We start from the raw sequence: 25,476 nt of genomic DNA on the forward strand, positions 1-25,476 counted from the left end.
AACAACTCTCCACCAGCACTTTGGACCCATCCTCCTCTGCTAGGAGGTTGGTAAGATCAGGGCAGAAAAAGTCTTTCTTTCACTAGAGGAAGTACTATCCTCCACCCCCTCACTCCCATCAATGGCATCAGAGCTCCCATGGCTGTCCCAAGCAGCAGAGAGCTCCCAAGGCTCAGCCAGTGCTTCAGTTAATTCCAGGGATGGGGTTTTGACTGGGTCGTAGGGAGCATAGTCCAGTTCTCCAAGGACAAGCAGGATTGGACTCCTCACACACAGGTAACATCATCAGATGGAGCCTGGTATGGAAAACTTCTGTCTGCATGCCCTATACCATGCATCCACTTGGGGTCCTTCTTCAGTCCTTCGGAATCTCTTTGAGGGGTAGAACCGAACTCTCCCTGCCTAGGACCCTTTGTTTGGGTTCAGGCTGTCTCCCCCTCTGTTGCCAACAGCACGGTTGTTGTTGTGCCTGTTGGTCCCCTTTTGTGTTGGGGAGCAGCCTGTAGCTAGGTATTCACCCATGTGTGAGGACTACCATCCTGCTTGTCCTCTGAGAAAGCAGAGTTTCTTACCAGTAACAGGTGTTCTCTGAGGACAGCAGGATGTTAGTCCTCATGAAACCCGGCTGCCATCCCATGGAGTTGGGCTTCTCCTTTTTGTTATTTTCAATCTAATTCTATGTTATAAGACTCAAGAGGGACCTTGTGTGGACACGTGGTATAGGGCATGCTGGGCATGCTCAGTATGCCAAGTCAAAGTTCTGGAAACTTTGACAGAAGTTTTCCGTGCCGGGCTCCATAGTGTGAGGACTAACATCTTGCTGTCCTCGGAGAAGACCTGTTACAGGTAAGTAACTTTGTTTTACTCATAGCCGGGGCGATGGATCCGTCCATCAGGGGCAGGCTGCGGTTCTTTGTGAACCAGTGGCCCAGTATAACCTCAGACCAGTGGGTTGTTTCCATTGTCTGTCAAAACTGGATGCCCTGCCAAATTGCCTTCTGAGCCCATTATGGGAGCGGTAGTGCATCAATAGGTACTACTAATGGAGCTCTCCTCCTTTTTAACGGCCAGAGTGGTCGAGCCTGTTTCCCCAGGGCAAAGAGGGAGGGGATTTTATTCCAGGTACTTCCTGATTCCAAAGAAAACAGGAGGACTCTATCCCATCCTAGACCTAAGGGCCTTGAGCAGATTTATCAAAAAAGAAAAATTCATGATGGTTTCCCTGGGCAGCTTGATCCCCCTTTTATTAAAAAAAGAAAAAAAAAAGGGGGGGGGGGACTGGTTATACTCCCTCATTTTGAAAGATGCATATTCCCACATTGATCTTCTGCAGTCACTGGAAGTAAACCGATTTATGGTGGGAAAACAGCAATTCCAGTATCGGGTGTTGCTGTTTGGGCTCAGGTCAGCCCCACAAGACTTTAAAAAATGCCTAGCCGTGGTAGCAGCAGCCTTTTGCAGGCTGGGGGTGCATGTTTACCCTTTTTTGGACAATTGGCTGGTCAAGAGCACCTCTCAGGCAGAGATGGATAGTGAAATGCTAAGAGAAATTAAGGAAGCTAACCAAATTGGTAGTGCAGTAATAATGGGAGATTTCAATTACCAAAGACCACTGGTGCAGGCAGAAACTTATAACCACCAAGAATTTCCAGTAAATCTTGTTTTAATGTTCCAAACACTTTCAAAATCACTTAAAATGGCAACTCCGTAAAGCATAACATCAAATTTCAGCAGTCCCCCAACACGGTCCCGTGTTTCGCTAGGCTGCATCGGGAGGGACCAGAGGCATGATTCTATCTATAAACATAAAACAAATGTACACAATAGAATGGTGGAAAAAGGCTACATCAACTACAAAGTAAGCTTTTTAACATACAATTCACATTCCTGTAATAGCGTTGTACGGAGAGCGAGCGCCCTCACAGGTGACAGGTATTTAAAGAACAGAAAAGGCGCGAACATAGAGGATCTCGCGAGACCTGTCAGTCACCCTATCTGTCAAACGTCAGCGGCTCCATCCCCTCAGTCAAACAAGAACCATTCTATATCTTTATTAAGACCTACGTGACAATATACCCACGGGGCAGTTTCTAAGGTTACGCCGCCTGTGTTCCACCCGAGCAGAATTTTTGTCGCAAGCACATAATATGACGATCCGCTTTTTGGAACGTGGCTATCCCACTAAAGTGGTTAAGAAAGCCTTTAAGAGGGCTTTGTATACCCATTAGGGATTGGCTATTCGTTTCACCCACGAATTCAGATGATGGTGCCAACAACTGTATTTTACCCTTTTCAATCATGGGTAGGATCATTGCCAGTATGATTCGGCATCACTGGTCTTCATTAGAACTTACAGCACTTTTCCACAGTTCTCTACGTTTCACTTTTCGTCGGGGCCAAAATTTGCGTGACCGTCTGGTACATACTGCACTGCCAATTATTGACAGGACTAGCGGTACGGGTGGCCTCCATTGACCATGTGGACACTGCACTGTGCAGCCACACATCTGCCTCCTCTGGGTTTACACATCCCACCTCCGGCAGGTTTTTTAAGCTCCGTTCTGAGTCTAACTGCATGACAAAAGGAGTCATCTATGTCGTCAATTGCCCCTGTCCATTTTTGTACGTCGGTAAAACCACTAGGATGTTAAAAACTAGAATGATAGAACATTGTTCTAATATTTGTTCCCTGCGGATGGACGAGCCCCTGGTGTCTCACTGGGCCCAACAGGGCCACACCATCTCTGACCTCTCCTTCACAGTAATTGAAGTGGTTCGCCGCCCATCTCGGGGTGGTGATTTCCCCGAGATTCTCGGAAGGAGGGAACAGAGATGGATCTTCACTTTGGATACAGTGTTTCCAAAAGGTCTTAATAAAGATATAGAATGGTTCTTGTTTGACTGAGGGGATGGAGCCGCTGACGTTTGACAGATAGGGTGACTGACAGGTCTCGCGAGATCCTCTATGTTCGCGCCTTTTCTGTTCTTTAAATACCTGTCACCTGTGAGGGCGCTCGCGCTCCATACAACGCTATTACAGGTATGTGAATTGTATGTTAAAAAGCTTACTTTGTAGTTGATGTAGCCTTTTCCCACCATTCTATTGTGTACATTTGTTTTATGTTTATAGATAAAATCATGCCTCTGGTCCCTCCTGATGCAGCCTAGCGAAACACGGGACCGTGTCGGGGGACTGCTGAAATTTGATGTTATGCTTTACGGAGTTGCCATTTTAAGTGATTTTGAAAGTGTTTGGAACATTAAAACAAGATTTACTGGAAATTCTTGGTGGTTATAAGTTTCTGCCTGCACCAGTGCTCTTTGTTACTTGCGGATGTGCAAGGGACTGCTTCTTCTTTGTTTAGATTTCAATTACCCCAATATTGACTGGGTAAATGTAATATCAGGACGTGCTAGAGAGATGAAGTTCCTGTATGGAATAAATGACAGTTTTATGGAGCAATTGGTTCTGGAACAGATGAGAGAGGGAACAATCTTACATCTAATTCTTAGTGGAGCACAGGATTTGGTGAGAGAGGTAATGGTAGTGGGGCTGCTTGGCAATAGTGATAATAATATGATCAAATTTGAATTAATGACAGGAAGGGGGACAGTAAGTAAATCTACGGCTCTGGCACTAAACTTTCAAAAGGGAAACTGATAAAATGAGACAAAAAGAAAACAACTGAAAGGAGCAGCTACAAAGGTAAAAAGTGTGCAAGAGGTGTGGACATTGTTAGAAAATACCATCCTAGAAGCACAGTCCAGATGTATTCCACACATTAAGAAAGGTGGAAGGAAGGCAAAATGATTACCGGCATGGTTAAAAGGTGAGGTGAAAGAGGCTATTTTAGCCAAAAGATCTTCATTCAAAAATTAGAAGGATCTGACAGAAGAAAATAAGATAAAGCATAAGCGCTGGCAAGTTAAATGTAAGAGATTGATAAGACATGCTAAGAAAGAATTTGAAAAGAAGTTGGCTGTAGAGGCAAAAACTCACAGTAAAAACCTTTTTAAATATACCTGAAGCAGAAAGCCTGCGAGGGAGTCAGTTGGACCATTAGATGATCGAGGGGTTAAAGGGGCACTTAGAGAAGATAAGGCCATCACAGAAAGATTAAACAATTTCTTTGCTTCAGTGTTTACTGAAGAGGATGTTGGGGAGATACCGGATCCGGAGAAGGTTTTCATGGGTAATGATTCAGATGAACTGAACCAAATTACGGTGAACCTAGAAGATGTGGTAGGCCTGATTGATAAACTGAAGACTATTAAATCACTTGGACCGGATGGTATACACCCCAGGGTTCTGAAGGAACTCAAAAATGAAATTTCAGATCTATTAGTTAAAATTTGAAACCTATCATTAAAATCATCTATTGTACCTGAAGATTGGATGGTAGCTAATGTAACCCCAATATTTAAAAGGGGCTCCAGGGGTGATCAGGGAAACTACAGACCAGTTAGCCTGACTTCAGTGCTAGGAAAAATAGTGGAAAGTGTTTTAAAGATCAAAATCACAGAACTTAGAGAAAGACATGGTTTAATGGAACAAAGTCAGCATGGCTTTACCCAAGGCAAGTCTTGCCTCACAAATCTGCTTCTTTTTTGAAGGGGTTAATAGACATGTAGATATTGGATTTTCAGAAGGCATTTGACAAAATTCTTCATGAGAAAAGTAAAAAGTCATGGGATAGGTGGCAATGTCCTTTTGTGGACTTCAAACTGGTTAAAACAGGAAACAGAGACTAGGATTAAATAGACAATTTTCTCAGTGGAAAAGGGTATACAGTGAAGTGCCTCAGGAATCCTAGGAATACTAGGACCTGTGCTTTTCAATATATTTATAAATGATCTGGAAAAGAATACAACGAGTGAGGTAATCACATACCCATGTGCCTGGAGATATCTGCAAGTGTTGGGCTTCATGGCCTTAACGATCGGGATAGTGCCATGTGCCAGAATCTAGATGAGACCCCTGCAGGCCCAGTTGTTGGGGAACTGGTCACCACACAGTCAGAAATTTATCAAAAGGATCTAATTACCACAACAGGTCTAAAGGAGCTTGTGATGGTGGCTGACCTCAAGCAACCTGTCCTGTAGAACCCATCATGGATAGTAGTGACAACAGATGCCAGTTGCTAGGGGTAGGAAGCACATTCTCAGGGACAGATAGCTCAAGGAATCTGATCCCAACAGGAAACAGCCTTCTCCATGAATTGGTTGGAGTTGAGGGCCATCAGGTTAGCGTTAGGCCACTTCCGGGGGCAGCTGCAAGGCAAAGGAGTAAAGGTCTACTCAGACAATGCCATGACAGTAGCCTCATCAGCAAGCAGGGAAGAACAAAGAGCAAGCCACTGGCAGAGGAGACAGCCCTAATAATGGCAATGGCAGAGCCGGAGTTCCTAGAAGTTTCAGCAGTACACATAGCAGAGAGAGAAAATATCCAGGCAGAATTTCTCAGCTGCCAGACCTAGGAGAACGGGAGGTGGCGGAGGAGACCTTCCATTTAATGGTAAAGTATTGAGGGCCTACGCAGTGGGATCTGATGGCCACAAGAAAGAATGCCAAGGCAAGAAATGTCTTCATTCGCAAGAAAGAAGTGGGCTCCAGGGCATAGATGCATTAAACGCAAAAATGCCCAAAGAATGAGCTTTTGTACGTATTCCCACTCTTGCCAATGATAGGCAGGGTGATCACAACAATGGCACGGCACCCAGGCCTAGTTCTTCTGGTGGTGCCAGATTGGCCAAAGAGACCATGGTATATGGACCTAGTAGAATGCACAGTGGCAGAACCCATCAGTGTGTGGATGGTCCTGTCACATCTCAGACGGGGACTGGTAGTTATGGAGAACCTACACAGGTTCTCACTTTCAGCCTGGCTATTGAGAGGAAAACATTCAGACAAAGGGGATGCTCAATCCAAGAAATCACCACATTGCTTTAGGCCAAGAAGAGGACTATGTTACTAACATATGTGTGAATTCGGAAAATAATTGAAACCTGGCACAAAGGAAGAAGTATTGCCCCAAGAACGATGGAAGTGCCAGAGATCCTGCAGGAGGGCCTGGATAAAGGGCTGGCAATGAATACATTAAGGGTCCAAATGACAGCAATAGTGTGCTTTAGGGGGTTCCTCAGTCAGGTCACAGCCCACCTAGATGTGGTATGCTTTCTAAAGGGGGCAAAGCAGATTTGTCTGCCAAGCAAACTGGTGGTTCCACCTTGGGACTTGAATTTAGTCCTTATAACCCTGACTACTAAAAGAAATTTCCCTGAAGGACCTGATGCTCAAGATAGTGACACTCATGGGCCAGCTCAGCTAGAAGGATATTAGAGTTATAGGCACTGTCATATAGGGACCTTACTTGTCTTTTTCTAAGCAAGAGGTAACATTCAGTCCAGTTCCGGCCTTCCTACCAAAGATGGTGTCAAATTTCCACATTAATCAGGTCATTATACTTTCAGGCTTTCAGAAGTTGGAGTGCGTAGGAAACCGCAGAGACCTGAGGTTCTTTGACATCTGAAGAGCACTGCTGAGGTACTTGAAGTGACCAATGAGTCCAGAAGATCAGATAGGCTTTTTGTACTGTTCTCAGGTCAGAGGAAAGGGGAGGTGGCAACAAAGGCCTCTTTTGCCAGATTGATTAAGGAAACAATAGCAACAGCCCACTTAATAAAGGGAAAGCTGGTACCAACAAGGCTAAGAGCCCACTCTGCAAGGGCACAGGTGGCATCATGGGCAGAATATAGGGTGATAGCACCAATAGGCATCTGAAAAGCATCTACCTGGGCATCGGTGCATACGTTCACAAAGCATTATAGACAGAATATGAGAGAAGGGAGATGAGTTTTGCCTTGGGGGTCCTTGAATTGGCTCTGGGTATCACCCATCCGAAATAGAGGGCTTTGGTGCATCCCAAGAATATACTGGTCTGGCAGAGTGATCAGGAAGGTTCAATTAGATTCTTACCTGCTAATTGCCTTTCTTGGAGTCCTGACAGACCAGTCTAAATCCCACCTAAGGAAAAAAAAATGAAGTAGGTAGGACAAGGCCCAAACAGTTACAGATTAAGCAGTGATGCCCGCAAGTCAGGGGCACAGTAGAGGGGAGCTTCATGAGGTATGAACAGAGTGGCACTCTCCTTCTTGCTTTATCTTTCTTTTTAGTTATTTATGACTTTTTTGCTTTAAGGACCGGCATGCAATCATCTACACCATTCAGCTATTCTTTTATTTGAGATAATGAGTTCACCCAAGCGCCTGGAAACTGCAGGCATCCCATTTTAGATTGGGAAAGGGAACAGGCCAGGGAACCAGAAGGTACAGGTCCCTGGGGAAGGAAGCAAAGGAGATGGTGCAGAAGAAAGGAAGTTCGGATGGCGCAAGTAGAGAAATGGACTGCAAAAAAAACAAACAAAACTATGGTGAAGAGATGAGTACAAGAGAGCAAAGAAGAAACCAATTTTGGCAAAAGATTACTGACAATCTCCCTGCTGGTCAAGTGTATATACAGATGATGTCATCTGTATACATCTGTCCCCATCTGCTGGTAGGAGGGAGAATCCAAAGAGTACACTGGTCTGTCAGGACTCCAGGAAAGACCATTAGCAGGTAAGAATCTAATTGAACCATATTCAAAGCTGGTCGTGTAACTTAGCCTGTAAGAACTTATCCAGCTAAGTTATGATGGGGTAGATTTTCAGAGCCCTGCTCGCCTAAATCCGCCCAAAACCGGGCGGATTTAGGCGAGCAGGGCCCTGCGCGCCGGGAAGCCTATTTTACATAGGCCTCCCGGCGCGCGCAGAGCCCCGGGACTCGCGTAAGTCCCGGGGTTCTCGGAGGGGGGCGTGTCGGGGGCGTGTCGAGGGGCGGGCCCGGTCGTCGCGGCGTTCCGGGGGCGTGTCGGCAGCGTTTTGGGGGCGGGTACGGGGCGTGGCTACGGCCCGGGGGCGTGGCCGCGCCCTCCGTACCCGCCCCCAGGTCGCGGCCCGGCGCGCAGCAGGCCCGCTGGCGCGCGGGGATTTACGTCTCCCTCCGGAGGCGTAAATCCCCCGACAAAGGTAAGGGGGGGGTGTAGACAGGGCCGGGGGGGTGGGTTAGGTAGGGGAAGGGAGGGGAAGGTGAGGGGAGGGCAAAGGAAAGTTCCCTCCAAGGCCGCTCCGATTTCGGAGCGGCCTTGGAGGGAACGGGGGGAGGCAGCGCGGCTCGGCGCGCGCAGGCTATACAAAATCGATAGCCTTGCGCGCGCCGATCCAGGATTTTAGTGGATATGCGCGGCTCCGCGCGTATCTACTAAAATCCAGCGTACTTTTGCTTGAGTCTGATGCGCAAGCAAAAGTAGGCTGTTCGCGCGCCTCTTAAAATCTACCCCGATGTGTATTTAGTAGCATGGCGAAGCCGCTGAATATACGTGTGTGTGTGTGTATGTGTGTATATATATATATATGTATGTATGTGTGTGTGTGTATATATATATATATATATATATATATATATATAATATACACACTTAGCTGCATAAGTCTACCCAGCTAAAATTAGACCTGCTCTATGGGGCGTCTAAACTTACACATATACTTATGTGGCTAATTCCGAATATTGGTAGTTAGCTGTATGTTATATTGCTAACTCGTTCTGCCTCCGATTTGCTCAGTACCCGCCTACTTTTAGCTGCATAAGGGACTTAAATGGCAAAGTGGTGGTCTTTGAACGTAGGCGCATATTCAGCAGCCGCTTCTTAGCCATATAAGCCTCGCTTATCTGGCTAAATAGTGCTGAATGGGTTTTGAATATTGGACTCATTGCACAAATTGCATGCATGGATCCTTAAATATGGATCTTTATTTAAAATTATAACAAGACATTCTATCCAGATCTAAAGGTGGCTATTTTCTGGGATGCATGCATGCAAAGTACACACGTGGAGGCTAAAAAGTTTAGGTCCAATTCATAGGTTTTCTGTGGTTGTGTTCTTGCAGCATCAAAAGGCCATAAAAGCGCAATAGACCATTCTGCCTTTAGGTGGTAGCTTTGCCTTTGGGTTATATAATTTCCTTTTCTTTGCCTATGTGTTATATAATTTCAGATACACATTTTTATATAGCATGTGTATTCCACATGGATAGGTGACAATATACTTCTATGTTAAAGGAGGACAAGCGGAGCCAGTCCTAGTCTTACCCTATCGTATGGAGCTACAGTCCTGATTTCCTTAAAACAGGACTACTCCATACATGCAGTAAAGCCAGAAGTGACTCAGCTCAGTTTTTGAAAATTGCTGTTTACACGTGTAACTCCTTTGAAAATTCACTCCATAGAGTTGAATTTTCGTGAGGTTTTATATGCGTAAATGAGCTTTTGAAAATTACTATGATATATATGCTACTTTTACATGTGTAACTTCTTTGAAAATTCACTTCCTAGAGATTTATATGCTGCAAAAGACAGAACCTGGCAAGTGATTCTCATCCAAGGAGGACATATTTGATGGGAAAAGATTCTTCACTGTTTAATAATAATGTTTACTTCTTTCCTTCAGTAAACCTAGTTAATCCACTGGAAAAAGTAGAAGAAAAGGCAGACCCTTTATCTCATTGGCTCTTTATTTCCAAAGTTGAAAATACCCCATGGATGGTATAATCTGTATGAATAGCTAAAGTATTAAGGTTTTTTTTTTATGTATAAAGCAATAAGCTGCTGTTTGCAAAATTACTTAAATCATTGTCAGTATTCAGGTAGATCTGGTGAGTAGGAAGTAGTTGCGTCAGCTATGGGGGAGAGAAGGATTGCATTTGAATATCTGGTTTTCTTCAATTCAGCGGAGGCATCTGTTCCCGTTCTTTGACTCTGCCTACCAGGGCTTTGCCTCTGGGAGCCTGGATAAGGATGCCTGGGCTGTACGCCACTTTGTGTCCAAGGGGTTTGAGCTATTCTGTGCTCAGTCATTCTCCAAGAACTTTGGATTATACAGTGAGTATCCATATTGGTGTGGCATAGTAGACAACTGAATTTAAATCAAAATCCAATATTGGGAATGAAGTTTGGACCAAACCATGGTTCGAGTGGAGCTAACTCAGGCCTAGATTTTTCATTTCACTATAAATACAGTGGAATGAAGAGCCGTGGCCAGAAAAGGGGCGATAGTGTGCACCTGGCCGCATCGTGGCGGTGCGTTTTTGCCCGCTGCGGCGCACACTATTGTCCCAATAGTGCCCCTGAAAAAGGTGTGTAGTTATTTCTGGTGCTACTGCTGCCGATAATGTGTAAAACATTATCGCCCGCAGCACAACCGGGCCCAACATTTTTTAAAACCCGCCCAAACCCTTCCCCTCATTAAAATTTTATCATCACAATGCGGTCATTATCGCATGTGATAAGGTCCTAACGCATGCAATAACAGCTCATCGCATTTTGAAAAATGACCCTGTCAGATTGCTGTGAAATATTGCAGAAACTTGTTTCAGAAGAAGGCAAAATATCTAGATATACCAAGTTGATTACAAAAGTTAAGGAAACCGATATTTAAAAGCCATTTAGATGGATTACTTATTACTTGGCTAGAATTTAGCAGGATAAGAAGGGGGCATTCCAAGGGTGGGCGGGAGGTGTTTCAATATTCAGAGTTAGCTGTTTAACCAATGTGTCTAACTCTGGTTGGCCCATAGGGCTGTCCCAAAGTTAGCCGGTTAGACATAACCGGCTAACTTTAGGTTAGCTGGGTATATTTAGCGGCGCGGCCGCTGAAAATGGACCTCAAGAAAATCATAGAAACATACCTTCCTGATTGCTAAGTGGCCTTTTTCTGCCTTTATTTTAATGACCTCTTATTTTTTGTTGCTTACAGTTTGTATTCATTTGGTTTTGAATTAAACTTAGACATGTTTATCTGTGATGTTGGTGACTACAGTGCATATAGCTTCCTCTGGGGAACTGTGTAGGTGAAGGAGCTGGAAAGGTCTGCATGCAGCTGGAGAAGGAAGTGAAGGTTATGCACCTGAGGTTGAAGGGCAGGGCATGTATTTTCTTCTGTGAAAGAGGAACTTTTTTTTAGCATGTCTTTGTTTTCTGTATAGAAAGAGAGAATGGTACTGAGGATATAGGGGACTGATTGGGTATCTTGGGGGCAATTAGACTTTGTGTGAAAAGAAATGCAGCCACTCAGTGTCTCTGTTATCTTTTCCAGATGAAAGAGTGGGAAATCTGACTATTGTGGGAAAAGACATGGACAATGTTAAACGGGTCCTTTCTCAGATGGAAAAGATTTGCCGCACCACCTGGTCAAACCCTCCATCACAGGGAGCTCGTATTGTTGCCATCACCCTTACTAGCTCTGAATTATTTGCTGAGTGGTAAGGATTGACTTTAGTAAATAGCATAGTAGCTCAAAAACTCTTTTGCAATAAATTCTGCTTATATTGAATGTCTTCTTATTTTTAGGAAAGATAATGTGAAGACCATGGCAGATCGAGTTTTGCTGATGAGGTCAGAGCTCCGATCCCGACTAGAGAAGCTTGGAACCCCTGGAACTTGGAATCATATTACAGACCAGATTGGCATGTTCAGCTACACTGGCCTGAACCGTAAGTACAGATACACAACCAGGTCTTGTGCTTTAAATCAATGAGTATCTAGTCACTGGGTACAGAGATAACATATATACTTCTGTATAAGTCATTCTCACAGGACAAGCAGGATGGCAGTCCTCACATATGGGGGGTGACATCACAGGATGGAGCCCAATCACGGAACACTTTTGTCAAAGTTTCTAGAACTTTGACTGGCCCCTACTGGGCATGCCCAGCATGGCACCAACCCTGCAGCCAGCAGGGGTCCCTCTTCAGTCTTCTTTTTTCTGCGCAGCAGTAGCCACGTGGTTAAGGAGCTTTGCAAGGATTCCTGACAGGAATTTTCCTCACGGAATTATTAAAAGTTAAATTGCCCTACAGGGGTCGCTCCGTTAACTTTTTTCAGTCCGCGGTACTCCGGTAAGTTTTATTTATTTATTTATTTATTTATTTGATGCTTTTTTATACTGGCATTCATGACCGAGTCATATCATGTCGGTTTACAGAAAACTGGGGAATGATAACTTTAATATTTAACATAGTAAAGAAGTAAAAAAGTTACAATAAAACGGGGGTGCGCAAACTGGGGTAAGAAGAAGACAGAGCAAAGGTAACTTGAAACAACGCCAGTTATTTGGAGAGTTCTACGAGTTCTAGAAATATTCATTGCGGTGCCTCGGGGCCTTAGTTCTGGTAATCAGTAAATTTATGTAAAGGCTTGTTGAAATAACCAGGTCTTAAGCCTTTTTCTAAAAGTCATTAGGCAGGGTTCTTGTCTAAGTTCAGTGGGCATAGTGTTCCAAATGGTTGGGCCCGCTGTGGAGAAGGCCCGTTCTCTTGTGGTTATGTGGTGTGTCACTTTGGAGGGGCATGAGAGATCCTCTGTAGGCCTCTCTGATCGGTCTTGATGAGGTGTGAAGTCTGAGTGGGAGTTGAAGGTTAAGAGGTGCTTGGTTGTGGATGGTTTTGTGGATAATAGTGAGGGACTTGTGTAGAATTCGGAAACGAATAGGAAGCCAGTGAAGGTTTTTTAGGATTGGGGTGATGTGGTCTCTTCTGTCCGAGTTTGTCAATATTCTGGCCGCTGCATTTTGAAGCATCTGAAGCGGTTTGGTTGATGAGGTGGGTAGACCTAGCAGAATGGAATTGCAGTAGTCTATCTTTGAGAATAGGACAGCTTGGAGGACCGTTCTGAAGTCTTGAAAGTAGAGAAGAGGTTTAATTCTTTTTAGTACTTGCAGTTTATAGAAGCCGATCTTGGTTGTGTTGTTAATGAATGTTTTTAGATTCAGATGGTTATCGATTAAAACTCCTAAGTCTCTAGCTTGAGTGACAGTTATTTTTGAGTGACTTTTGAGGAGAATTGCTGTCTTCAGATGAGATGAGGAAGATTTCCGTTTTGGCTGGATTGAGTATAAGGTTTAGGCTTGCGAGGAGGAGTTTGATCTCTTGGAGGCAATTTTCCCAGAATTTGATTGTTTTTGTAATGGATTCTGTTATTGGGATCACGATTTGTACGTCATCAGCGTATAAGAAGTGATTTAGTTTAAAGTTGGTTAGCAGTTGGCACAGAGGTAGTAGGTATATATTGAAAAGAGTCGGGGACAAGGATGAGTCCTGAGGAACTCCTTGGGAGGAGTTGATGCGCAGGGACTCTTTGTTGTGGATTCGGACTTTGAAGCCTCTGTTACTAAGGAAAGATTTGAACCAACTAAAGGCCGTTCCTGTTATTCCGATGTCTGCTAGGCGGTCGAGGAGGATGGAGTGGTTTACAGTGTCGAATGCCGCGGAGAGGTCAAGAAGGATTGTCCTTTGCCCAGTCCCATGATGAGGTGGTCGGTTAAAGAGATGAGTAAGGTTTCGGTGCTTCGTGCCTTACGGAACCCGTATTGGGTAGATTGGAGTATTTTGTGTTCGTCGAGGTAGTCTGAAAGCTGTGAATTGACTAATTTCTCCATTATCTTGGCTATAAAAGGTAAATTAGAAATAGGGCGGAAGTTGTTAGGTTCATTGGGATCTAAGTTGGGTTTTTTTAGAAGTGGTTTAAGAGAGGCGAGTTTAAGGGCATCTGGGAAGATTCCTTGTGATAATGAGCAGTTTATGATATCTGCCAGAGGTTTGGAGATGGTGTCAGGTATCAGCAAGAGTATTTTAGTTGGAATTTGGTCGTCGGGGTGTGTGGAGAGTTTCATTTTCTTCAGCATAGTTTGAATCTCCAGAGCGGTGATGGGTTCAAATGATTCAAACGAAATCTCATTATTTGGGAGATGATATGAGCTAGAAGAGGAGGGTGGACATGGAGGTAGACGAGTTAGGAGGTTTGCGATTTTGCTTTGGAAAAAGAGTGCCAGTTTGTCCGCTTTGGATTGTGCTTGGTCGTTGGGGATAGCAGGGACGTTGGTTTGAGTTAGATTGGAAACGTAGGAGAATAGTGCTTTAGCATCGTAGGCAAGGTTGTGGATCCTTTATGTGAAGAAATCTCTTTTAGAACGCAAGGTTGAATTCCTGTAGAGGTGGAGGGCAGATTTGTAAGCAGATAGTGTTCTGGAGGAAGGGGCCTTACGCCATTTGTTTTCTTTCTGTCTGAGATTTTGTTTGAGGTGTTGTAGTTCATTTGAAAACCATGGTTGTTTTCTGTGCGCGGAAGGGTTGATTTTTTTGGTTGATAGTGAACATAGTGTATTTGCTACTGTTTCTGTGATATTACTCCAAGAAAGGAGAGCTGAGTTGGGATTTGAAAGGTCTAAGTGAGGAAGTTCTTTGGCTAGGTGATTGCTGAGGACATTGGATGGGCATGCTCTCCTGTAGTGAAAAGAGGATTGAATAGGTAGAGTATTATGGGTTTCTTTCATTGTGAAGGTAGTAGTGATTAATGTGTGGTCCGACCAGGGTATCGAGGTGCATTTGGGGGTGTATAGTGTGAGAGGCCGGAGTTTATGAAAATAAGGTCCAGGGTGTGTCCAGCTTTGTGGGTGGGCTTGTTGATGATCTGCTTGAAGCCCATAGCTGTGAGGGAGGTGATAAATGCCTCACAATTGGCCGTGCATGGGATATTATCAACATGAAGGTTGAAATCCCCTAGGATCATGGCGGGGGAGTCCAGGTTTATGTGTTTAGCGATAAATTCTATAATCGGGGAGGCGTCGGAATCAAGAAGTCCTGGTGGAGCGTAGGTGAGGAGGATTTGGAGTTGGTTGGTTTTGAAAAGGCCTAATTTAGTTTTGGAATCCATTTTGGTTTGGAGTTGGGATAGTCTCAGCTCTTTTTTGGCTGCTTTGAGGAGGCCGCCGCCTCTTTTCTTGAGTCGGGGTAGTGAATAAATGTAAAGATGTGTGGGGAGTTGGTTTATCAGGGCTGTATCTGTTGGTTTAAGCCATGTTTCCGTTATGGCGCAGATGTCAGGTTTTGCGTCAAGAAGGTAATTGTTGAGGATAAGTGATTTCTTGGTGAGGGATTGTGCATTGAAGAGTGTTAAGGAGAATAATGCGAGGCCCAAGAGTTGAGTAAAAGGTGATGTCATGATTGGGATGAGAGTCTTGATGGAACGTGATCGAGGTTGCATGAATGCTTTGCCCTTGGTGAGGAGACTGAGGTGTAGGATGGGTATTGGGCATCCAGCTGTCATTTTGGTTTTGTTGATGTGACGAGAAGAGGGTGATTTCTGGGTGCGGCTGGATGGGTGCTGGATGATTGCTGGAGGAGATGGGTGCTGGATGATTACTGGAGGGGGTGAGTGTTAAGAGGTTGGAAGAGACTGGAGAAATGCTGGATGCTTGTGAAGATCCGGTGTAGTACTATTAAGGGAGAGGTTGCAAGCAGCGTGTGGGGCCCCTGCCCTGGGGCTCACGAAGGGGCACACTAAGGGGCAGGCCCCTTAGGTCGCGCTCCTTCAGGCACGCGATGCCGCTAGGATCGCTGCTTTTTTTAAATGGACTCTAGACGGCGTCTGATAGGCCGGCAGAATCTAAAAGGGGCGCGGTTTAACTCACCATGCGGCTCTCTCCCCAGATCGTTTGCGTTTTTACTTTTTTTTTTTTTTTTTTTTGCTGGTTTTGAAGTCGTCTGGTTTTGCAGTCGTCCGGGCTCAGCCCTCTCCGCATGGCTCACCTCTGGGTGTGAGCAGGCTCCTGCCCCGAATGGGCTGCACCGGCCGCACGAGCCTCAGCGGAGCGGAGCGGAGAGGAGAGAAGATAGGCAGGACTCAGGCGGGGAAAGTTTGCAGGAAAGTTTTTACCTGTTTTCCGTCGATTACCGTCTAGTTTGGCCCTCGCGGCCTACTGGCCGTCGACCATACCGCGGCTCGATTTTTCTATGGCCATGGCGTCGGGGTTCCGTCTGTGTCTGGACTGTACTCGTACCATGTCCATTACAGACCTGCATAAAGTCTATGTAATGTGTCTTGGACGAGAGCACGATGTCTTGACCTGCACCAAATGTGCCTTAATGACACCAAAAGGTTGCAAGGTCAGAATGGAGAAGATGGGACTTCTCTTCCGTGCTCAAACCCCAACTCCGTCCATTGCATTGACGCCATTTGAACTGTCAACGTCGCGTCAGCATCGACCACCGACCGGTGACCGCCCGGCGTCGATCACTTCACGGCCTTCGACACCCTCTTCTCCCCCTCAGGTCCGAGGGGATCGTAAGGAGAAACATCGCCATCGAGGCATCGAAACCATCGACCTCGCCATCGTCCAAGACGCCGCCAAAGAAACCCCGTCCAGAAAAGGCACCGACCTTTTCGGCAACTGGGTCACCGAGGCAATCCTCACCCGACAGGGCGTCGGGAGCCGCGACTCCGCCTTTAATGGTGGTCACTCCGGCTATGCCTCTGCCTCCTTCTTCTGTTCCGGAGCCAGGGCTGCTTGCTCCAGGTCTCCGAGAAGAATTGGACCAGGTGGTTCAGGAGACCATCGACAACGCGATGCATCGACTCCAGGTTACCCCGGCACCGATATCGGTACCAATAGTGGAATCGAGCACCGACCTGATTCCAGCAGCATTGGCAACACTGCTGTCAAGGATGGAAGCGCTTATTGACGCTTTTCCACTGATGGACCACGGGTCACCGATGGCTCCGGTGCCCTCCCCGCTGACTTTATCATCGGGAGGAGAAACACCGTTCCGCATCCCTCCTTCAGGAGTTCTGCCTCAGCATTCGACATCGATACTGATACCTCCATCGGCGCCATCGAGCCATCCACCGATGCCATCAATGCCTGCGCCAGGGCCTTCATTACTTTCATCGGTGCCTCCGGTTATTCCTTCGATGCCTTCGGAGCCTAAACCGGGACCTTCAGGTATCCAACTACCCCATCCCTCTACAGTTCCTAGAGCGACAGGTGCTGATCCTTATGATACCTGGACTGATGATTCTTCACCAGACACCGATGATTTGCCTTCACCACCTTCACCCACTGAAAATAGAAAGTGTTCTCCTCCAGAGGACCTTTCTTTCATAAATTTTGTGAAGGACATATCTGAATTGGTCCCTTTCCAGTTACTGATGGAACAGGATGACAGACATCAAATGATGGAGTTACTTCAATTCCTGGATGCGCCCAAGGAAATTACCTCCATCCCCATCCATCAAGTTCTTCTTGATCTTCTCAAAAAGAACTGGGAACATCCTGGCTCCATTGCACCAGTCCACAGGAAAACGGACTCTACCTATTTGGTACAGTCAGCTCCAGGCTTTCAAAAGCCTCAGTTGGATCACCAGTCTGTGGTGGTTGAATCTGCGCAAAAGAAAGCAAAAAGGTTGAAAACTCATACCTTCTTTCCCCCTGGCAAGGAACAGAAGTTTTTGGATAACATTGGTCGCCGAGTCTTTCAAGGGTCAATACTGATCCTCCGAATTGCTGCTTACCAACTATATATGACCCAATATAATAGGGTCATTTTTAAGCAACTACAAGACTTGACAACCTCCAAGCCTCAGTCACTTCCAGAAAACTTCCACAACCTTCTTAATAAGGGTTTGGAGGCAGGCAAACATGAGATCAGATCATGTTACGATATCTTTGACACTGCAACCAGAGTGCCTGCAGCCGCTATTTCAGCAAGATGATGGGCTTGGCTCAAGTCTTCAGGCCTTCGTCCGGAAGTGCAAGGATGTTTATCCGACCTCCCCTGCATAGGAGACAATCTCTTTGGCAAGCAGATTCAGAAGACAGTGGCTGAACTGAAGGACCATCCTGAGACTCTGACAGCTCTCCTTGATTCCTTCGAATTATCCTTCTAAACAGCTTTTCCGGAAGGACTCTAAAAAGTCTTTTTATAGACCAAAGAAGTCCTACCCACCAGCAGCCAGATGCCGGTGTGCGAGACCATTCCTCAGATCACAGTCTCATCAAACCCGAAAGCAAAAACCACAGACAGCCCCCCAACCGGGCCCTGCTTCTGGTTTTTGACTCTTGCACAGAGAGCAGCAGCCAGATTCCATTACCAAATATCCCAGTGGGAGGCCGTTTGTGCCATTTCAACAACATATGACAATCAATCATTTCGGACCACTGGATCCTAGCAATAATTGCTCAAGGCTATCATCTCAACTTTCTCTCCATCCAACCGGATTCCCCACCTTTAATGACTTGGAAAACATCCGACCATTCATTGCTCCTGGAGAGGGAGGCCTCTCTCCTACTCCAGTCCAGAGCAATAGAACCAGTACCATCACCTCAGCAAGGCTTCGGGTTCTATTCCTGGTACTTTCTAATCCCCAAAAGATCGGGAGGCGTTCGTCCAATTTTGGATCTACGAGCCCTCAACAAGTACCTCCAGAGAAAAAAGTTCAAGATAGTAACCTTGGGCTCCCTGCTTCCTCTTCTTCAAAGAGGAGACTGGCTCTGCTCTCTCGACCTCCAGGACGCATACACTCATTGCGATAATTCCATCACATCGCAAATTCCTGAGGTTTCTCGTAGGCCCCAAGCACTATCAATACCGAGTGCTTCCATTCGGCCTAGCATTTGCACCACATGTCTTTACAAAATGCCTCGTCGTGGTTGCCACCTTCCTAAGGACTCAAGGTGTTCACGTCTACCCCTATCTGGACGACTGGTTAATCATGGCTCCGACTCAGCAATCCGCTTTGTCATCCCTACATCTCACCTTAAACACTCTACTTTCACTCGGATTTCTCGTCAATTACGACAAATCCTCCTTAGTCCCATCTCAAACCTTATCGTTCATTGGGGCAGACTTGGACACCTTACAGGCAAAGGCTTTCCTGCCTCGACAATGAGCCCTGACTCTCGTGTCTCGGGCACAACAGCTGCAGTCTCAACGCTTGACGACTGCTCATCGTTTTCTCATCCTTCTAGGACACATGGCGTCCTCAGTTGAGGTCACACCGATGGCCCGCCTGGCCATGAGAATCATGCAGTGGACTCTAAGGTCGCAGTGGACACAGTCCCTTCAGCCCCTGTCAACCATTGTCTGCGTCACAGACTCACTCAGTCTGTCTCTCACCTGGTAGACAAATCATATCAATCTTCTACAGGGCTTGCCCTTTCAGGCACCAAACTCTCAAATAATTCTCACCACCGATGCTTCCAACGTTGGGTGGGGAGCCCATGTGGCCGATCTCCAGACACAAGGTTCCTGGTCTCCAGAGGAAGCCAAACACCAAATAAATTTCCTGGAGTTACGAGCAATTCAATACGCTCTCAGAGTATTTCAGGATCGCCTGTCCAATCATGTCATCCTGATCCAGACGGACAACCAGGTGGCCATGTGGTACATCAACAAGCAGGGAGGGACAGGATCCTACCTTCTGTGTCAGGAAGCTGCACAGCTGCACAGATATGGGCGGAAGCCCTCTCCCACTCAATGTACCTCAGGGCCACCTACTTGCCGGGAGTGGACAACGTGCTGGCAGACAAGTTGAGTCGCAACGCCCAACCGCATGAGTGGTCTCAGTAGCGAACTCCATCTTCCAACAATGGGGTTAGCCTCAAATAGACCTCTGTATCACCCCACAATCGCAAAGTAGGCAATTTCTGCTCTCTCACTCGCAGCCAACGTTATACACCAAGAGGCGCATTCTCCCTATCATGGTCAACCGCTCTCCTATACGCATTCCCTCCACTTCCACTTGTCTCTAAGACTCTTGTAAAGTTACGTCAGGACAAGGGAACCATGATCGTGATAGCACCCCACTGGCCCCGCCAAGTGTGGTTTCCAGTTCTTCAGGATCTTTCCATTCGCAGGCACATTCCTCTGGGAACAGACCCACTTCTAATCACTCAAAACGACGGATGCCTTCGCCATCCCAATCTTCAGGCCCTGTCCCTGACAGCATGGATGTTGAAAGGTTAATCCTTCAACCGCTTAACCTTTCTGGTCCAATCTCCCGTGTCTTGATTGCTTCACGGAAGACTTCCACGAGAAAATGGAACAGGTTCACGTCATGGTGCTCTTCTCAGGCCCTTGATCCCTTTAACTGTCCAATCCCGAAGTTTCTAGACTACCTCTGGCACTTGTCAGAGTCAGGTCTTAAAACTTCCTCCATTAGAATGCATGTCAGTGCGGTAGCCACCTTCCATAAAGGTATCGGGGGTGTCCCTATCTCAGTACAACCCCTTGTAACATGCTTCTTGAAGGGCTTGCTTCACCTTAAGCCTCCACTGCGTCCTCCGGCCCCTTCTTGGGACCTTAACCTTTTTTTGGGTCGGCTCATGAAACCACCATTTGAGCCTCTCCAATCCTGTGAACTTCGCTTTCTCACATGGAAAATTATTTTCCTTTTGGCAATCACTTCGGCTCGCAGAGTTAGTGAGTTACAGGCCCTAGTTACCTATCCGCCTTACATTAAACGTCTGCAAGACAGGGCGGTACTTCGCACTCACCCTAAATTCTTACCTAAGGTAGTCTCAATTATACTACCTACCTTCTTTTCCAGGCCCCATTCCAATCCAGGAGAGCAGGCTCTGCATACCCTTGATTGCAAACGGGCTCTAGCGTTCTACCTAGACCGTACAGCTGCCCACAGGAAGAGCACTCAATTATTTGTGTCTTTCCATCCTAACAAATTGGAGCAGCCTGTGGGTAAGCAGACTCTCTCCTCCTGGCAAGTGGGCTACATATCCTTTTGCTATCAGCAAGCGGGCATTCCACTGCAAGACCGTGTTAAAGCACACTCTGTGAGGGCCATGGCGACTTCAGTAGCACACCTACGATCGGTGCCGCTTCCTGACATTTGCAGGGCTGCCACTTGGAGATCTCTCCATACTTTTACAGCCCACTATTGCTTAGACAAAGCCGGAAGACAAGATTCCATCTTCGGCCAGTCTGTCTTGCGTAACCTATTTACGACATGACGTACCAACACCCTTCCGCCTGTCCAGTGGGGTTCAGGATGCCCTCTACCAAATTCTGCCCCAGTTGTTGTGCCTGTTGCATGCCTTTGGCTACATTTGGAGCATGTTCGGACATCATCAGCTCGGTACTCACCCATATGTGAGGACTACCATCCTGCTTATCCTGTGAGAAAGCAAATGTTGCTTACCTGTAACAGGTGTTCTCACAGGACAGCAGGATGTTAGTCCTCACGAAACCCGCCCGCTACCCCGCGGTGTTGGGTTCGTTTTATTATTTTATTTTTCGGCACTACCTGTAGCTTTTACATAAGACTGAAGAGGGACCCCTGCTGTCTGCAGGATTGGTGCCATACTGGGCATGCCCAGTAGGGGCCAGTCAAAGTTCTAGAAACTTTGACAAAAGTGTTCCGTGATTGGGCTCCATCCTGTGATGTCACCCCCATACGTGAGGACTAACATCCTGCTGTCCTGTGAGAACACCTGTTACAGGTAAGCAACATTTGCTATCTCATGTATAAGTCGAGGACATTTTTTGGGCCCCAAAATCAAGATTTATCTGTCACTCGTGGATAAGTCGAGGGTAAAAACTCAGGGTCGTATGAAATGGTGAAATCACAGTAGGAAACAAACCAATAACTTAAGAAAATGGCTGTTAGATCACCAGGACAGCTTGGGAAGCCCTTGCCATAAGCACCTGCTGTTTGCCATCATTGGTTATGGGATACTGGGCTAGACAGACCTATGGTCCGATCCAGTTTGACCGTTATCAGGAGCAGATTGGCCCATCGGGGGATCGGGCATCCCCCGGTGAGCCGGTCGATCTAATTACTTGGTCTGCCGAGCACGGCTGTGACAGAGCTGCATTCGGCAGACCACTTGGTATCTCTGGGGCCAGCCGGGGCGGCGAATCCCCGGGCCGGTCATCAGCGGGAATCCGCCCTTGGTTCTTATGACCAACTATTGAGCAACAATAACGACAGATGATACACAATGAATTAATGACTTAACCCCCTCCCTCCCAAATTGTGTTCTTCTCCACGTTCATGTTGTAAATCTGATACAAACCGTTCAAAATGATTCATGCACATCTGCACTCCTCCTATCCTCCTTTACAGTTCATCATTTCGAAGGAATCTTCGAAATGATGTAATTTAACTATTCTGTGTATTGCATTTTTAAGAAACTGTTGTATATTGTTCTCATTAATTCGTTTATTATGTTTAGTTTAGTTTATTGTTGTTTATATACCGATGACTCAGACTAACCATCACACTGGTTTACAAAATTAAAATACAAGAAATACAATAGATCATAAAAGAATAACAGCTAAAAATTACATAGAATAAGAATAAAAATCAAAATAGCTGTTAAAACGAAATATAGACTTCTACTTATGGTTCCTCTCTCTTCTCACTCTGCTGCCCTATCCTTCCTACTTTCCTCGCCCCTGCCCCTCTCTCCTCCCTCCTCTTGACTGCTCCCCTCCTCCCCCACCGTGTTCATTTTATTTTCCGCCTTTCTAAGTTTTTTGTAAACCGGCCTGATGTGCTTCACGAATGTCGGTATATTTAAAAAGTGTTAAATAAATAAATAGAATACATTTAGGAGGGAGTCTAAAAAAAAACGCAGTAGAACCCTCTGCTTCTCAAAAGAGAAGATCTCAAAATAAAGTTTGTATTTAGTCAATGGAATAAACCTCCTAAAGAATTAAAAATTGAAAAACACAAAAGAACAGCAAAAGACTTTAGCATTTGCGGGTAGAGAAGGTACTTTTTGTTTATTCCATTGTTTTTTTTGTCTGTTTTAGTGCGCATTAAGATGGTGCAAGTGAAAGAAATGTTGTTGTTTCCCTGTCTTTTAAAAAAACAAAACACAACGGCATTGTCCCTAGTAACTGTGAACTGAAGCGTCTGAAGGAAAGAGGTGCCCAATGCCTTTGGCAGAACCCCCTCCTCAACTGACTTGGAAGTGAGGGGTGGGGGAAGGAGATGTAAGAGTCACCCACTACCTGCTAGCAGAGCTGGTCTCACTGACCTCAAGGCGGTGATTGAAAAAAAGCCTCATGTAGCGACCTGGAGCTTGCAAGAAGTACAGGGAAGACAGAAGGGGGGACATGCTTTCTGGTCCATGAATCACTTTGGGGGTAATTTCAAGAGTAAAGTCTATGGGTACATCTTACTGGCAGTCTCTGCACTAATTTCAAAGTGAACCATGCACGTACGCATGCCCAAACATAAACTTTGACAATTACCCAAGGAAGAAAAAAAAAGTCGTCCCCCCCCACCCCAAACATTTCCACCTACATTTCCTCCCCCCCCCCAAGACTCTTCCCAAGTCCCTGTGGGTACAATGGGGGGGCCTTGGAGCGAGCTCCCGCTCCCGGTCTGTCAACTGCCAGTAATCAAAATAGCGCTGGCACCAAAATTCTGCCGGCGCTCCCGGGCTCCCCCACTGGACCACCAAGGACTTTCAGTGAGGCTTGGGGGGGGGGGGGGTTGGGAGGGATTGAAAAGGGGCGGCAGCCATGGGGGGTGGGAGGGGGGAGAGATTGAACAGGGAGGGCAGCCATGAAGGGGGAAGAGAGGGAAGGATTTACTGGCAGCCAATGACCTGGGAGTGGGAGATTGCTTCCGGGTTCCCCGCTGGACTATCACAGACTCAGTGAGTTTTTTGGGGGGTCGGGAGGGTGGGAGGCTATTCACAAATACCGTAATACGCGTATATAAGTTGAGCCATAAGAACATAAGAAATTGCCATACTGGGTCAGACCAAGGATCCATCAAGCCCTGCATCCTGTTTCCAACAGAGGCCAAACCAGGCCATAAGAACCTGGCAAGTACCCAAACACTGTATATCCCATGCTACTGATGCTAGTAATAGCAGTGGCTATTTCCTAAGTCAACTTGATTAATAGCAGTTAATGGACTTCTCCTCCAAGAACTTATCCAAACCTTCTTTTTTAAACCCAGCTACACTAACTGCACTAATCACATAAAATGGCAACAAATTCCAGAGTTTAATTGTGGATTGAGTGAAAAAGATTTTTCTCTGATTAGTTTTAAATGTGCTACTTGCTAACTTTATGGAGTTTCCCCTAGTCCTTCTGTTATTGGAAAGAGTAAATAACCGATTCACATCTACCCGTTCAAGACCTCTCATGATCTTAAAGACCTCTATCATAACCCCCCTCAGCCGTCTCTTCTCCAAGCTGAAGAGCCCTAACTCTTTAGCCTTTCCTCATAGGGGAGCTGTTCCATCCCCTTTATCATTTTGGTCGCCCTTCCTATTGCAACTATATCTCTTTTGAGATGTGGCGACCAGAATTGTACACGGTACTCAAGGTGCAGTCTCACCATGGAGCCAGCTTTTTTGTGCTTTTTTTTCTGGCATAAATTTCTTGACTTATACACGAGTATATACAGTAGTTTGCTCAGTGACACACATATTAATAGGGAAGGAAACTAGCAGCCTATAGTGCATCTGCAAAATCATTAAGGTTGTGCATTCATTTTTTTCGGTAGTTTTATTTGCACAAAATTTGATTTTATGTGAGTAAATAGAACCTAGGTAAATAAAATTCAGTTTTATGTGTAAAACAGCATTTATGTGCATAAGCTACTGAAACCAAAGAACACAATGAACCAAACCAAAATATTTTTGTGTGTACATCTCTTAAAAAAAAAAATAAATCAAAAAACCCCCAAAAGTTGCTTACCTGTAATAGGTGTTCTTTGAGAACAGCAGCGTATAAACTGTCACAGGTGGGATGATGATAACTGATGGAATCTGGCCAGTGAACATTACCACAAAGCTTCTAGAAGCTTTGACTTGCTCCACTGAGAATGTGCATGCCGTCTTTCATCACAGATATTGTGCAGGGCCCCCTTAGTTCATAATATAGCTAATACTGAATATGTGATCCAATTCAAAGGTCAGGTGGTTGGGTTCTAAGAGGATTTATACCCTGTTGTCCTTGGAATACACCTGTTGTAGGTAAGCAACTGTCACTGTGTCTGAGCACAAGCAGGGTGTAGTATTCCTCACAGGTAGGGAGTCCCTGGCTATAGGATGTCTCCAATGAAAAAAAAAAATGAATACAATTAGAAAAAATCATTGTCAATGGGTAGTATTTTTTGGGCAGCAACAAGCAATTTTGTTGTTGTCTTTATTTATTTATTTTTTTGGTGGAGGCAGTCTGAAAAGAATGGGTTCTAGTGGGAACGTGGTTGGATTCTATTTGACCAAACCAACTGTTGTGCTGGAAGACTTTTATCTAAATAGTAATAGGATGTAAATGTGTGGACCAAGCGCTATATTGAAGGCTTAAAAACCTCTTTCATGGAGGCTGATCTCAGGTCTACTACTGATGCCATCTAACACTGAGCCTTGACATGCCTATCCATAGTCAGACCTGCCTGGGCATAACAGAAAGAATTGCAGTCTGCCAGAAGAAGCCAAGGCACATCCTCAGATAGGTTAAGGGAATTTGTTAGCCCCTCAACATCCAGGCTCTGAGGATTAGGGTCCTAATGTTGGGATAGCAAATGTTGCTTACCTGATGTAACAGGTGTTCTCACAGGACAG

The 25,476-nt window shown here is 45.8% G+C and overlaps 1 protein-coding gene across 1 annotated transcript in view; it reads left to right on the forward strand.

Annotated features, from left to right (window-relative positions):
* GOT1 (glutamic-oxaloacetic transaminase 1) overlaps positions 1 to 25,476 on the forward strand; it is a 118,525-nt gene that overhangs the window by 81,648 nt on the left and 11,401 nt on the right. The window contains exons 6-8 of the mRNA XM_029610100.1: positions 9,824 to 9,974; positions 11,188 to 11,353; positions 11,442 to 11,584. Of these exons, the coding sequence (XP_029465960.1) occupies positions 9,824 to 9,974; positions 11,188 to 11,353; positions 11,442 to 11,584 (460 nt within the window). The remainder of the gene's footprint in view (positions 1 to 9,823; positions 9,975 to 11,187; positions 11,354 to 11,441; positions 11,585 to 25,476) is intronic.

The sequence above is a fragment of the Rhinatrema bivittatum genome, chromosome 7 (assembly GCF_901001135.1).
Source record: "Rhinatrema bivittatum chromosome 7, aRhiBiv1.1, whole genome shotgun sequence".
In the NCBI taxonomy this organism is placed as follows: Eukaryota; Metazoa; Chordata; class Amphibia; order Gymnophiona; family Rhinatrematidae; genus Rhinatrema; species Rhinatrema bivittatum.